Source organism: Bos taurus, chromosome 17 (genome assembly GCF_002263795.3).
Source record: "Bos taurus isolate L1 Dominette 01449 registration number 42190680 breed Hereford chromosome 17, ARS-UCD2.0, whole genome shotgun sequence".
Taxonomy (NCBI): Eukaryota; Metazoa; Chordata; class Mammalia; order Artiodactyla; family Bovidae; genus Bos; species Bos taurus.
The window spans coordinates 72,161,442-72,173,145 of NC_037344.1; the positions used below are offsets into that span (position 1 = coordinate 72,161,442).

The following is an 11,704-nucleotide window of genomic DNA, read 5'->3' on the forward strand; positions in this document are numbered from 1 at the left end:
GCTGGGTTCTTTACCACCAGAGCCACCTGGGAAGCCCTTTCAGTACCCACACCACCCAAATCCTTGGCAGGGCCAAGCAGGGTGGGCTCACACCCACTGGTGATTTTCAGGACCGTAGCAAGCCCCCTTTCTCCAGGCCCAGACAAGCTGCTCTCGATTCACCAAGGTTCCTTGGCCTCAAAGGTATCATCCAGGAAGAGGGTCGTAAGGCACGTGCTGCCAGGGCCAGGCAGAGGCCTGGGGCCAGACAGACAGACCCCTGGGCTTCGCCGGATGGACATGGGCGGCGTTCAGCCCCGGGGGTCTGGAGCTCAGCGCGGCATAGGCAGCGGAGAGAGGAGCGCGGGCCCGTGCGCCCACCGCAGGAGGTGGGAGAGCGCACCCAGTGACGGAAGGGGCGCGCGAGGACCGTCGGGCACCGGAAGGGGCGCGCGGGGCGGTTGGCCGCAGCCCGGGGCGGCGGCGGCCGTTGGCGAGAGGCTGCCCGGGCCAGACGAGGTCCGGTGTCTGGCCCGGCCGCGGCCACCATGAGCAAGGACTCGCCCAGCCCTGCGGACGGCGGCCGCGCAGCCTCCCAGAAGCCGGCGACTCCGGGCCCGGCGGCGGCGGCGCTGGAGGAACAGCGGCGGGAGCTGGAGAAGCTGCGGGCGGAGCTGGAGGCGGAGCGGGCGCGCGGACGGGCGGAGCGGCGGCGCTTCTCGGCCGGGGCGCGGCAGCTGCGAGAGGAGGCGGAGCGAGAGCGGCAGCAGCTGGCGGACCACCTGCGCTCCCAGTGGGAGGCGCAGCGCAGCCGGGAGCTGCGGCAGCTGCGGGAGGACGTGCTGCGGGAGCGCGAGGCCGAGATCCGGCAGCTGCTGCGCTGGAAGGACGCCGAGATGCGGCAGCTGCAGCAGGTGCTGCGCCGGGAGCGCGACGGCGTGGCGCGCCAGGCCCGGGAGCTGCAGCGCCAGCTGGCCGAGGAGCTGCTGAGCCGCGGCTACGGCGGCGGCCGCGCGGGGCCGCCCGAGGATGCGGGCGCGCGGTGCCGGTGCCGCCTGCAGGAGGTCCTGTCGCAGCTGCGCTGGGAGACGCACGGCGAGCAGGCCTCGCGCATCCGCCACCTGGAGGCCGCGCTCGACGTGGAGCGCCGGCTGTTTCTCAAGTACATCCTCGAGCACTTTCACTGGCACCCCGCCCTGCCCAGCGCCCCCGACGCCCCTCTTCCATTGGGAGAACCGACTCGCGAGGCCGCCGCCAAGGCCCGGGACGGCCGGAGCGCGGGCGTCCGCGCGCGCTCCCGCTCCCTCGACCGAGTGCCCGCGGCGCGCGCCCGCTCCCCCGACAGCCCGCTCCCCACGCGCGCCAGCTCGCTCGACTCCCTGGCTCCGGCGGGTCCCCGCCCCTCGCTTGACGGCAGCCCGAGTCACCCCAGGGCCCCCGAGTCCTCCTCGCCAGACGCTTCCCTCTCGGGCTCCCTGAGGCCCCTGCCGCCGCCGCCGTCGCCGCCACCATCGGAGCGCCAGATACCTAGCCACCTGCGAGAGGGGGAAGAGGCGGGGAGCCGGCCCTGCGAAGCCCTGAGCCCCCCACCACCGGGCCCGGACCACTGCGAGTTGCTGAGGCGGAACTCGGAGCTGTCCGAGGCGCTGCAGGAGCTGGCGCGCCGCCGCTGCGGCCTCCGCGAGGAGAACGTACGGCTGCGGCGCTTGGGCCTCCCCGACGAGGCGGACGAGAAGGCGAAGCGGCTCAAGGGGAAGCGCGCCGAGCTGACCGGTCTCGCGCGGCGCCTGGAGGACCGGGCCCGCAAGCTGCAGGAGGCCAACCTGCGGGCCGTGAGCGCGCCGGTGCCCGGAGAGAGCCGCCCGGGCCTGGAGCTTTGCCAGGCCTTGGCCCACCAGCGCGCGCGGGACCTGTCTGAGCAGGCGAGCGCGCTGCTGGCCAAGGACAAGCAGATCGAAGAGCTGCGGCAAGAGCGCCACCTGCTGCGGGCGCGCGTCGCCTCGGGCCTCGGCCCCCTCCCCGGAGAGGGCGCCGCCAGCGCCCAGTGGCTCAGCATCGGCGACCTGGACCGGCTGCAGCGTGAGTCCCAGCGGGAGGTGCTGCGCCTGCAATGGCAGTTGACGCTGCAGCAGGCCGCCGGCGGCGCCCGCGCAGAGGCGGGCGGCCAGAGCGCGCCCTGCGAGGCGGCGCGGCGCCAAGTGCGGGCGCTGGAGCGCGAGCTGAGCGCGCGGCGGCAGGAGTGCGAGGAGCTGGGCGCGCAGGCGGCGGCGGCGCAGCGGCGGGGCCGGGAGGCTGAGGCGCAGCTGCAGGTGGCGCTCCGCGAGGGCGCCTGGCTGGCCAAGGAGAACGCGCGGCTGCAGGCCCAGGCCGACTGGACGCGGAAGGTGGCGGCGGAGAACGAGGATGTGCGCGGGCAGCTGGGCCGCGCGTGCCAGCAGCGTGACTCCGCCAGCTTGCTGGCTGAGCAGCTGCTGCAGCAGGCGGCGCAGAGGCAGGACTGGCAGCAGCAGCTGCAGCACGACCTGCAGAAGGTCCTGTGTGATCTCCAGGCCGCCCGGGACGAGATGTGGGCGCTACAGTGTCAGCCTGCCCACCCTCCCCAGGACAACCGGGGCACCGAGCCTCAGCTGGGGCCTGCGAACCCAGCGTCACCTGTGCCCAGCAGAGACAAACAGGGGAGGAAGGAAGACCTCCTGCTGGAAAGCCCAGCTGCCCTCGGGCAGCCTGCCTGGGCCCCCCAAGCTCCAGACTCCAGCGGCCAGCCTCTGGACTCTAGGCCCCAGCCCCAGAGGACCGGCTCCCAGTCTAATTCCTCCTCGGAGGTGGAGTCCGCGTGGGCCACGGTGCCCTCCTGCCCTATTCTGGACGCCGATACAGGCAGCGAGGCCGAGGACCTGGAGCCGGACAGTCTGCCCTCGACCCTGGAGGCGGGGGACTTGGAGGTCTCCGTGGCCACCCCCAAGCTCAAAATCTTCCTGGCTCGGTACAGCTACAACCCATTTGAGGAGCCCAGTGAGCACCCTGAGAGTGAGCTGCCGCTCACGCCTGGGGACCACGTGTACATCTTCAGCGACATGGATGAGGACGGCTTCTATGAAGGGGCACTTGCAGACGGCCGGCAGGGGCTGGTGCCTTCCAACCTGGTGGAGCAGATCCCCGACGGTGACATCCGGGGCTGCCTGCCCACTGAGTCCCCGGACCGAGGCCCCACTTGGCTCCCGGCGGCTAGGCAGGGCCAAGCTTGGAAGGATGACCCCAGTCCCGGCTTCTTACCTGGGCAGGCCCAGGCGGCAGTGGACAGAGGGCCGTGCCCAGTGGCGAGGGTGGGCTCCAGGATGGAAGTGGCAACAGAGGTCTCAGACACCAAGACGGAAGCCGGCCGGTTGGGCTCCCAGGAGAGCAGGGACAGGCAGGGGTCCGCCAACGCTCCTCCGGGGAACAACAGGTCCCCTCGTATGGCCCCCACGCACCTTCACCTGCGGAGTGTTGCGGCCACGTCGGCCGAGGTCGCCTGGGTGGGTGGCAGCCATGCCCACGCGGTGTACCTGGACGGCCGGGAGCATGCCCTGACCTCCATGGGCGTGAGTAGCTATACCTTCCGCCACCTGCAGCCCGGCACGAGGTACCAGGTGCGGGTGGAGGTGCGCCCCCCCGGCGACTCGCTGCAGGCCTGCCGGGAGAAGACGTCCTCCGCCGTCACCTTCGAGACACCCTTGGCGGGGCCCCCCCACCCTCCACTGGACGTGCTGGTGGAGCGCCACCCCTCCCCGGGCCTCCTGGTGGTCAGCTGGCTCCCCGTGACCATCGACGCAGCTGGGTCCTCTAACGGAGTCCCGGTCACCGGGTACGCCGTGTATGCTGATGGGCTCAAGGTGGCGGATGTGGCCGAGGCCACTGCGGGGAGCACACTGCTGGAACTCTCCCAGCTCCCGTGGCCCGAGACATGCCAGAAGATCTCAGTGAGAACCACGTCGCTCTGCGGCGAGTCCTTGGATTCCGTGCCCGCCCAGATCCCTCACGACTGCTTCACGTGTCTCCACTGGCCAGAGATGTCGCCTTTCGGCTACACGTGCAGGGACCCATCTGCCATCAGTGGGAGCTTCCCTGTCTGCCCTCGGAGGTTGGGGCCTACACCCCTGAGTGCCAAGGCCTGCCCTCACGCCCCCCGAAGCTGCGAGGAGCCCCGGGCCAGGTGTCTTGAAGCATTCCCTGAAGAACCCCCAAGGAGGTGGTCCCCAGAGCCCAAACTGATTTCAGAAGGAGGAGGTCCCAGTTCAGGCTCAGGCAGCCAAGCCCAGGGGCCTGCGGAGGCCCGGAAGCCCCCCAGAAAGGACCAGCTCTTTGAAAAGCGTCCCTGGAACCACAGGCCACCTCTGCCGCGGGGCCAGCCTGGCAGGGAGGGGACCCAGGACCGGCGGATGCTCACCGTCCCAACACCTGCTGCGGGAGTCTCCCATCTGTCCCCTGAGCCTGCGCCTGGCGAGGAGCTGCGTCAGGAGAAGCCTGCCTCTGGGAAAGTCCTCAGACAAAAGGCAGACGCTCTTGTGTCCACCCCTCCTGAACTGGGCAGCAGCCAGCAATCGGCGTCTGTCTTCAGTGGCGCTCGGCAGGAGGACGGGCGGGGCGCAGAGGGGCGAGAGCGGAGACGGGCACTGCGGGGCCGGAGCACACAAGGTCAAGCTCTGGGGGCCAGGGCCGGGGGCCGGCTCCGGGGGCCCAGCTCAGCGCCGTGTCCTGCTCGGCGCAGCAAGGCCCTCGGGACGCCCAGGGGTGCCGCCCCACCGCCGGGGACAAGGGTGGGCCCTCGGGCTGGGATCTTTGTGACCCTCCCTAATTACGAGCCCCTGGCCGTGTCCGCCACCTCCGAGGCTGCAGGGGGGGAGCTGGCCCTCCAGAAAGGGCAGCCGCAGAGCGCGGGGGGCTCTCAGGACCCCCACGGCTTCTGCCGTGGCGAATGCAGCGGGCCTGTGGGCAGCATCACCAGTCACCTGGTGGCCGAGGTGGACGCGGGCACGGAGTGCACTGATGGCCATGGCAGGTGGCATTTGCCAGGACACCTGGATGACTCCGAGGGGCTCACCGGCCCTCAGGGCTCCTCTCCCCTGCCACAGGGGAGCCCTGGAAGGCCTTCCTCCTCACTCTGGGCTCCAAAGACCATGATGGCAGCTCTGGACTATGACCCCCAGGACTGGCTGGCACGGGGCCCGGTGAAGGGCCAGCTGTCACTGAGGGCAGGGGACGTGGTCACCGTCCACGGGCCTGTGGATGACAAGGGCTTCTACTCCGGGGAGGTGGGTGGGCACAGAGGCCTGGTCCCCGCCCACCTGCTGGGCCACATGTCCCTCCAGGAGTGAGCACAGCACCCCGCAGAGGTGGCACCTCCCGCTGCCTGCGGCCCAAACGGGGATCCACCGCCAGGCCCTCCTCGCTTTGCGCTGAGGCATCTGCTCCACACACTGCTGCTCTGAACCCTCTGCCACCCCGGGCCTCAAGGGCAGCAAGGCCTAAGTTTGGGCAGAACCGTTTCTAGAAAGAACAAGCTGCTTCCGAGAGGTTGGCGGGCTGGTGATCGCAGGCATCGGGCCATCAGTCTGGTCCTTCCTCAGCTCCTTCCTCAAGACCTGTTTCCTCTGGGAGTTTGGCTTCTCTCAGCCGTTGCCTAGTATGGAAGTCTGAAGAAAAGCCTGCCTCTTAGAAAAAAAGAAAAAAGTGACCAGAATGTTACTTTTCTATCTTCTGTTCAAATCCTCATTAAAAGTTCATAGAAACAAAGAAAAGGGAACTTTAGGAGTGAAAGCGCAACCGAGGAGGCAAGCCCAGCCCTCCCCCTCCCTGCCTGTCCAGGGGCCCTGGAGGGCTGCAGACGTGTTTCCTCCGGTGGGGGGGGGGGAGAAGACCATTTAGTGGGGGGTCAGCTCAGCCCAGGTCCCCACTGCAGTCAGAAGGGCACCACCCTCCGTAGGGACAGAAGGGAGCAGCTGGACGCAGCTCGTTAAGGAGGGTAGGAGCCACGGGTAGGTACTTGGGGAAGCTGGTGACTCAGGTCCAGAGGGTGCTGTCACGCCGTGCCCGGGGCTGAGATGGGAACGGGGAGGGGCAGGCCCCAGAGAGGCCTTGAGGTGACCCACCGTACCCTCAGAGAATGCGGGAAGCAGCCTGGGGGCCTTGCGCTGTGCACACACACTCACCCCTCGTGAGCGGAAGCTTCGCGTCTCAGCCAGGGAGGAAGCTGTCCGCTGAGGGCTATGCCCCCTGCCCGCCGTCCACACAGACCAGCTTTCCAGTGAGAAGGCCAGCTCGGAGGCTCCTTGGCTGGTGAAGTATCCATACCACACACTTTACCACCTCAAACATTTTCAAGTGTACAGCTCAGCCGTGCTAAGTACGTTCATGGTGTTGAGCAACCAGTCTCCAGGACGTCTCTTCTTCTTGCCAAACTGGAACTCTGCCCGCCGTTACACAACATCTCCCTGTCCCCTCCCTCAGGCCTTGGTAACCTCTAATCTTCTTTCTGACGGTACGACTTTGACTCCTCTAGGGACACCGCGTCAGTGGACTCGGACCAGAAGCCCGGGCTTTGGTGTCTGGCTTACCTCCCCGGGCACAGCGTCATCGGGTGTCATCCGAGTGGCCGCAGGGGTCACGGTCCCATTCCTCCTTAAGGCTGAATTATCGTCCACTGTATGCACCACATTTTGTGCATCCGTCTATCTGTCAGCGTTGCTCCCCGTTTTGTAAATCACGTTGCTGTAGACACGGGTGTGCAGACATCTCCTGGCTTTCACAGTCTTCCGCATTATCATATCTGTGAGCTCACAACCCAGAGTGGACCCTGAGGCCCGCCGGGAACGAGAGAGCTGCTAGTGCACGGGAGGGTGTCCCGGCCTCTCCCGGCGGCCGGGCTCAGGCTGAGGGCTTGGTGGGCTGCCCACAACCTGACGGGGGCACAGGTATGGTCCCCACTTGCTGGGAGAGCAACGATGGTTTAGCCGGAGGACAGGAACCTAATCCAGCACTTTCAAAGTTAAACACAGTAGCTGTGAATCGGGGCTTCCCTGGTGGCTCAGACGGTAAAGAATCTGCCTGCAGTGCAGGAGACCCGGGTTTGATCCCTGGGTCGGGAAGATCCCCTGGAGAAGGGAATGGCAACCCACTCCAGTATCCGTGCCTGGAGAATCCCACACACGGAGGAGCCTGGCAGCCTGCAGTCCATGGGGTCACCAAGAGTCAGACAGGAGTGAGTGACTAACACTTTGAGCTGTCACTCCATGGGAACCGCACAGGTGAGCTCAGGAGAATGGTCCCAGCCCCGTCGGCCCGTCAGCTCTCTCTCAGCCCTTCCCCTGCCCGTCAGCCAGGGCCCTCACCACACTGCAGAGTGGCCTGTGTGCCTCCAGCGCCCACCCTACTTTGCTTCTCTCCGTTGCCCACGCCTGCTCTCACCTGTGCTGCTTCTACGGCCACGTCCCACCCCCGCCCCCACGCCCACTGGGATGGAAGCCCCACCAAGGCAAGGACGACTTCGGCTCATTCATCGCCCGGCGCTTAGTAGGTCCTCAGCAAATGCCTGTGGAAGGCAGGAGCTAGCAGGGCTTGACCATCCCTGTCTGTGGCTCCCGTGCAGGGCTCTGGGGGGGTTCACACCAGGCATCGGGCCTCCCCACCCCCCGGAACAGCCAGGCATGGACCCTGGGCAGCAGAGGAGGGCTCTGGTTCTGATCACGGAAGCAGAGGCAGGTGAGGCCGGTTGTGGGGGGGCGGGCGTCCTGGGCAGTGGGAGCCGTGAAGGCCCCGGCCAGAGAAGAGTCAGTGATCGCACATCTGGGGGTGCACACACAGAGCAGCAGCCCAGGCGGGGCAGGGGGCGTGGCTGGGACAGGTGCCCACCCGCCCTCCAGCCGAGGAGGACCCCTCTCCCCAGGGCTTCAGACAACCAGGAGCTTTCTGACGCCGCCACCAGATGGCAGCACAGACAGCTGCCGCCCAGCTTCGCACCTGGGTCGGGGCCGCCAGGAACAGGCTCCCAGACTCCGCGGGCCCCACCCAGCCCTGTTCTCTGCCCACCCTCTCCCCAGGGCACCCTGGAGAGCCCCTCCATGTACCCACAGGGGCCATCCTTCCAGGGTGCAGCGTGAAAGCACACCCAAGCCTCCTCCAACACACTTCCTGCCGTCCAGCAAACCCCAGCCTCCCCGAGGCCCCGGGAGGCGTGTGTCCCAGCCCGGCAGGCTGGGCGGCTGCAGGACCATGGAGCAGCCGTCCAGGGGAGGCTGAGTGGGGGCTCTCGGAGCCTCCGTTTGCTCATATGGGGCTGGGCTGGGGCAGGACGTGTGGTCCAGGTTCAGGACTCATGATAGGACGGAGGAAGTCGGGGAGGGCGCAGGGGACGGGGTCAGGGGTCCGCAGGGTGGATGGTTCTGGGCCCAGCTTCTCCCCTGGGGCCCTGGAGCCTTTGTTGGGGGGTGGGGGTGGGGGTGGGGGTGGGGGCAGGGAGAAGCTGCACGGGTGTGAGCAGATGAGCGGCTGGAGATGTGCCCCGCCCCTCCCTGACAGACCAGGCGACCTGGAGGCCCAAGGCCTGTCCAGACCTGCCGGGGGGGGGGAACTGGGGTGGAAGGCCCGCTGGCCAGAGGGCAGAGGAATCTTTGCAGTGGGCAGGCGGGCAGGGTCAGGAGGGCTCTGGAGCCGGGGTCACTGAGCCTGTCCGGGCGCCGGCCACTTCTGCCCGGGGCCCTCTGGCCTGTGCTCGGCGCCTCGCCAACCTGGGCCTGCTGTCCCACAACGGGGTGGGCTTGGTTCCCCCCCTCCCCCCGTCACCGTCAAGAAGGCAAGAGCTGCACCCGCTCGCCAGCCTGAAGGTGACTGCGAGGCTCGTCTAGCCCTCCCTTGGGCTCCTGGCCCGGGACCCCCGCCCCCGTCACCCGGCGGCCCCCAGGGTCCGCCCCTCCATCTCTCTCTGCCTCTCAGGGCCCGGCCCCCTTCTGCCCTCTGCCAGAACACATTTGCTAACTGATCACTTTCAGAATCCTTGTGTGAAATCTGTGTTCACGAGAGGCGCACGGCACGGAGGTCACGATGTAAAAAGCTTGGAAATGCCCCCAAAGCCCATTTGAAACTCATTCCAGCACCTTTTGGCGGCACGTGGCCTCCCTGTCTTAACCCCTGGAGGTCAGGTTTGGAGGTGGGGTTGGGGCAGCCTGTGAGGTCAGGGGTTCCACGGGAGGCAGAGCCCCACAGGCCAACTCAACTCTTATAAAGCTGAGCGCAGTGCCAGCTGAGGCCAGCTCCAGACCCCAGGCACAGAGGGTTCCTGGGGCCATGCTGATGCCAGGGGAATCCCAGTCCGTCCTACCCGGCCAGCCAGCCCGCCAAATTCCCAGTGGCTGGTGGGGTCGGCCATGGGTCTGTTCTGGGACAAAATGCCCTGTATTTGCAAGTTCCCGAAGAACTGATGCTTTTGAACTGTGGTGTTGGAGAAGACTCTTGAGCATTCCTTGGACAGCAAGGAGCTCCAACCAGTCAATCCTAAAGGAAATCAACCCTGAATGTTCATTGGAAGGAGTGATGAAGCTGAAACTCCAATACTTTGGCCACCCAATGCAAAGAGCCAATTCGTTGGAAAAGACCCTGATCCTGGGCAAGATTGAAGGCGGAAAAAAAAAAAAAAAGATTGAAGGCGGGAGGAGAAGGGGGCAACAGAGGATGAGATGGTTGGATGGCATCGCTGACTCAATAGACATGAGTTTGAGCAAACTCCAGGAGATGGTGATGGACAGGGAGGCCTGGCATGCTGCTGTCCATGGGGTCGCAGAGAGTTGGAGATGACTTGAACAGCAACCGCCGTCAGGAGCCCTGGTCTTGGACAGCTGGCTCTGGGCTCGGGTGCCCCCAGTGCTCTGAGCCATCTGGCATTTTCTTGGGGTCCTCTGGGCCTGACCACCTCACAGACTGCCCACCTGGCTGGGCCTCTAGGACATTGACCTCAGCCTGAGGGACCCCCTGAGCCACATCCCCTTGGTCAGGGTGCGCTGGTCAGAGGGCGTCCACGTGGAGGCCGGGACCTTCCGGCTCAGTCCCTTTCTCCTAGCCTGGCCTTCCAGCTGCCCACCACCAGCCTTCCCACTGCCACCCCACCTGCCCCCACTGCCTTCGGCTGCCCCTCCCAGGAGCAGGGACAGCCTGCAGGCACCGTCCCCTGGCCTGGATACTCATTAACTCTGCTGCCTACCCTATCAGACTGGGTCTTCCCCCCCTCCTCGTACCCTGCATGCAGGCATCTTGACCTGGCGACCTGGCGTGGAGCAGACATCAAACCAGACGCCGCCTTAAGAAAGGCTTGGCCCGGGGCTCTCGGTGGCCACACTTCCCGGTGAGAACTGACCTTCAGGGAGCCCTCAGCCAGTGCCCCAGCCCACGTACGCTGGAGGCCACCCTCCCAGGGGTGTAATTATTTCCCCTTTTCACAGATGGAGAAACTCGGGCTCGGAGAGGGGAGGTCATTCATCAAGGTCGTTCCGCGAACCGGTGGCTGAGCAGGGGGTCTGAGTCCAGGTGTGTCCCTTTGCCCCCTGCCCTTATCTACGGGACGATTCCTTCCCCCAGCCTGGGGGCAGGGCCTGGGTCTAGGGAGGAGACCAGAGGCAGGGATGGTCAGGAATTCAAATTGGTAGAACTGGTGGGGGAGGGCCGGAGTGCCTGGGAGTGGCCGGCAGTGAGGGCTTGGGCAACCGGGCCCTCTGTGCGCAGGGCTCCAGGGGAGGGGGCAGCGAACGGGCAAGACTCTGCTGAGTCAGAGACGCCCCGGGGGCTCGGGGGGAGGCGTCAGGCAGGTAGTGCGGGCTGGGGCGGGTGGAGCACCCAGGGTGGTGGGCCAAGGGGCAGAACTGGGTGCTGGGGCCCCAGCCCGGGGTCATCGGGATTTAAGGAGAAAAGAGGCCTCCCAGAGGGCAGGGGGCCACCCTTTCCCGAGGAGGGAGTGGTCAGCCCCACAAGGTCAGGCCAGATAAGGGCCACTGGGCCCAGCCTCCCTCGTGACTGCGACCAGAGGCTGCTGCCCCAGCCCAGGGGCTTCCTGGTGTGTGCAGCCACGAGGGAGCTGGCCCCTCCCCCACCAGGCAGGAAGCCCCCCCTACCCCCAGGCTCTTCCCCCAACTCCCTGAAGCAAAGCAAACGGGGACGCTGGAATTTGGAAGCTCCCAGGGTTCCCCACTCCGAGCAGCCTTGGTCCACCCCATCCCATTGGCAGCCAACCGGGCAGAGCCCCCCAGGCCCTGCCCCCCCAGCTGGGATTCAGGGTCTGCCTTCTCTCCTCCTGCCTCCCTCTGCCCACCTCTCCCCACTCCTCATCGAGAGGCTCCTGCCTGCCCACCCGAGCCGTATGGGTAGAGACCGCTCGCGACCCCATTTCACAGGCGGGGAAACCGAGGCTGACAGAAGTCAGCTCAAAGGCAGTGGGCGTCAGTGGCCTGGCCAGGATCTGGATCCTGCTCCAACTGCCTCGCCATGGGCTTCTCCAGAAACAGGCCTGCCAGCCTTCCCCACTCAGAGCCGGGACCGGGCCCCACCTTCAACCGTCCAACTCACCGGGGCCGGGCGCCCAGGCTGCAGTCTCCTGCAGACAGACCTCACAACAGACCCTGCCAGTCTGATGGTGGAGGCTACCAGGAAGCTGGGGAGCAAGGTGCGGGGTGACCAGGAGTGCGAGGCGCAGGCCCGTGAGAGTCTG

At 66.7% G+C, this 11,704-nt stretch overlaps 1 protein-coding gene across 1 annotated transcript; it reads left to right on the forward strand.

The window, feature by feature from the left end:
- The first annotated feature begins 424 nt into the window (after window positions 1-424).
- Window positions 425-5,703, forward strand: RIMBP3B (RIMS binding protein 3B). The gene has a single exon (XM_005218290.4). The coding sequence runs from the start codon at window positions 528-530 to the stop codon at window positions 5,331-5,333; it is 4,806 nt and encodes a 1,601-aa protein (XP_005218347.2). The 5' UTR covers window positions 425-527; the 3' UTR covers window positions 5,334-5,703.
- Window positions 5,704-11,704: the final 6,001 nt, after the last annotated feature.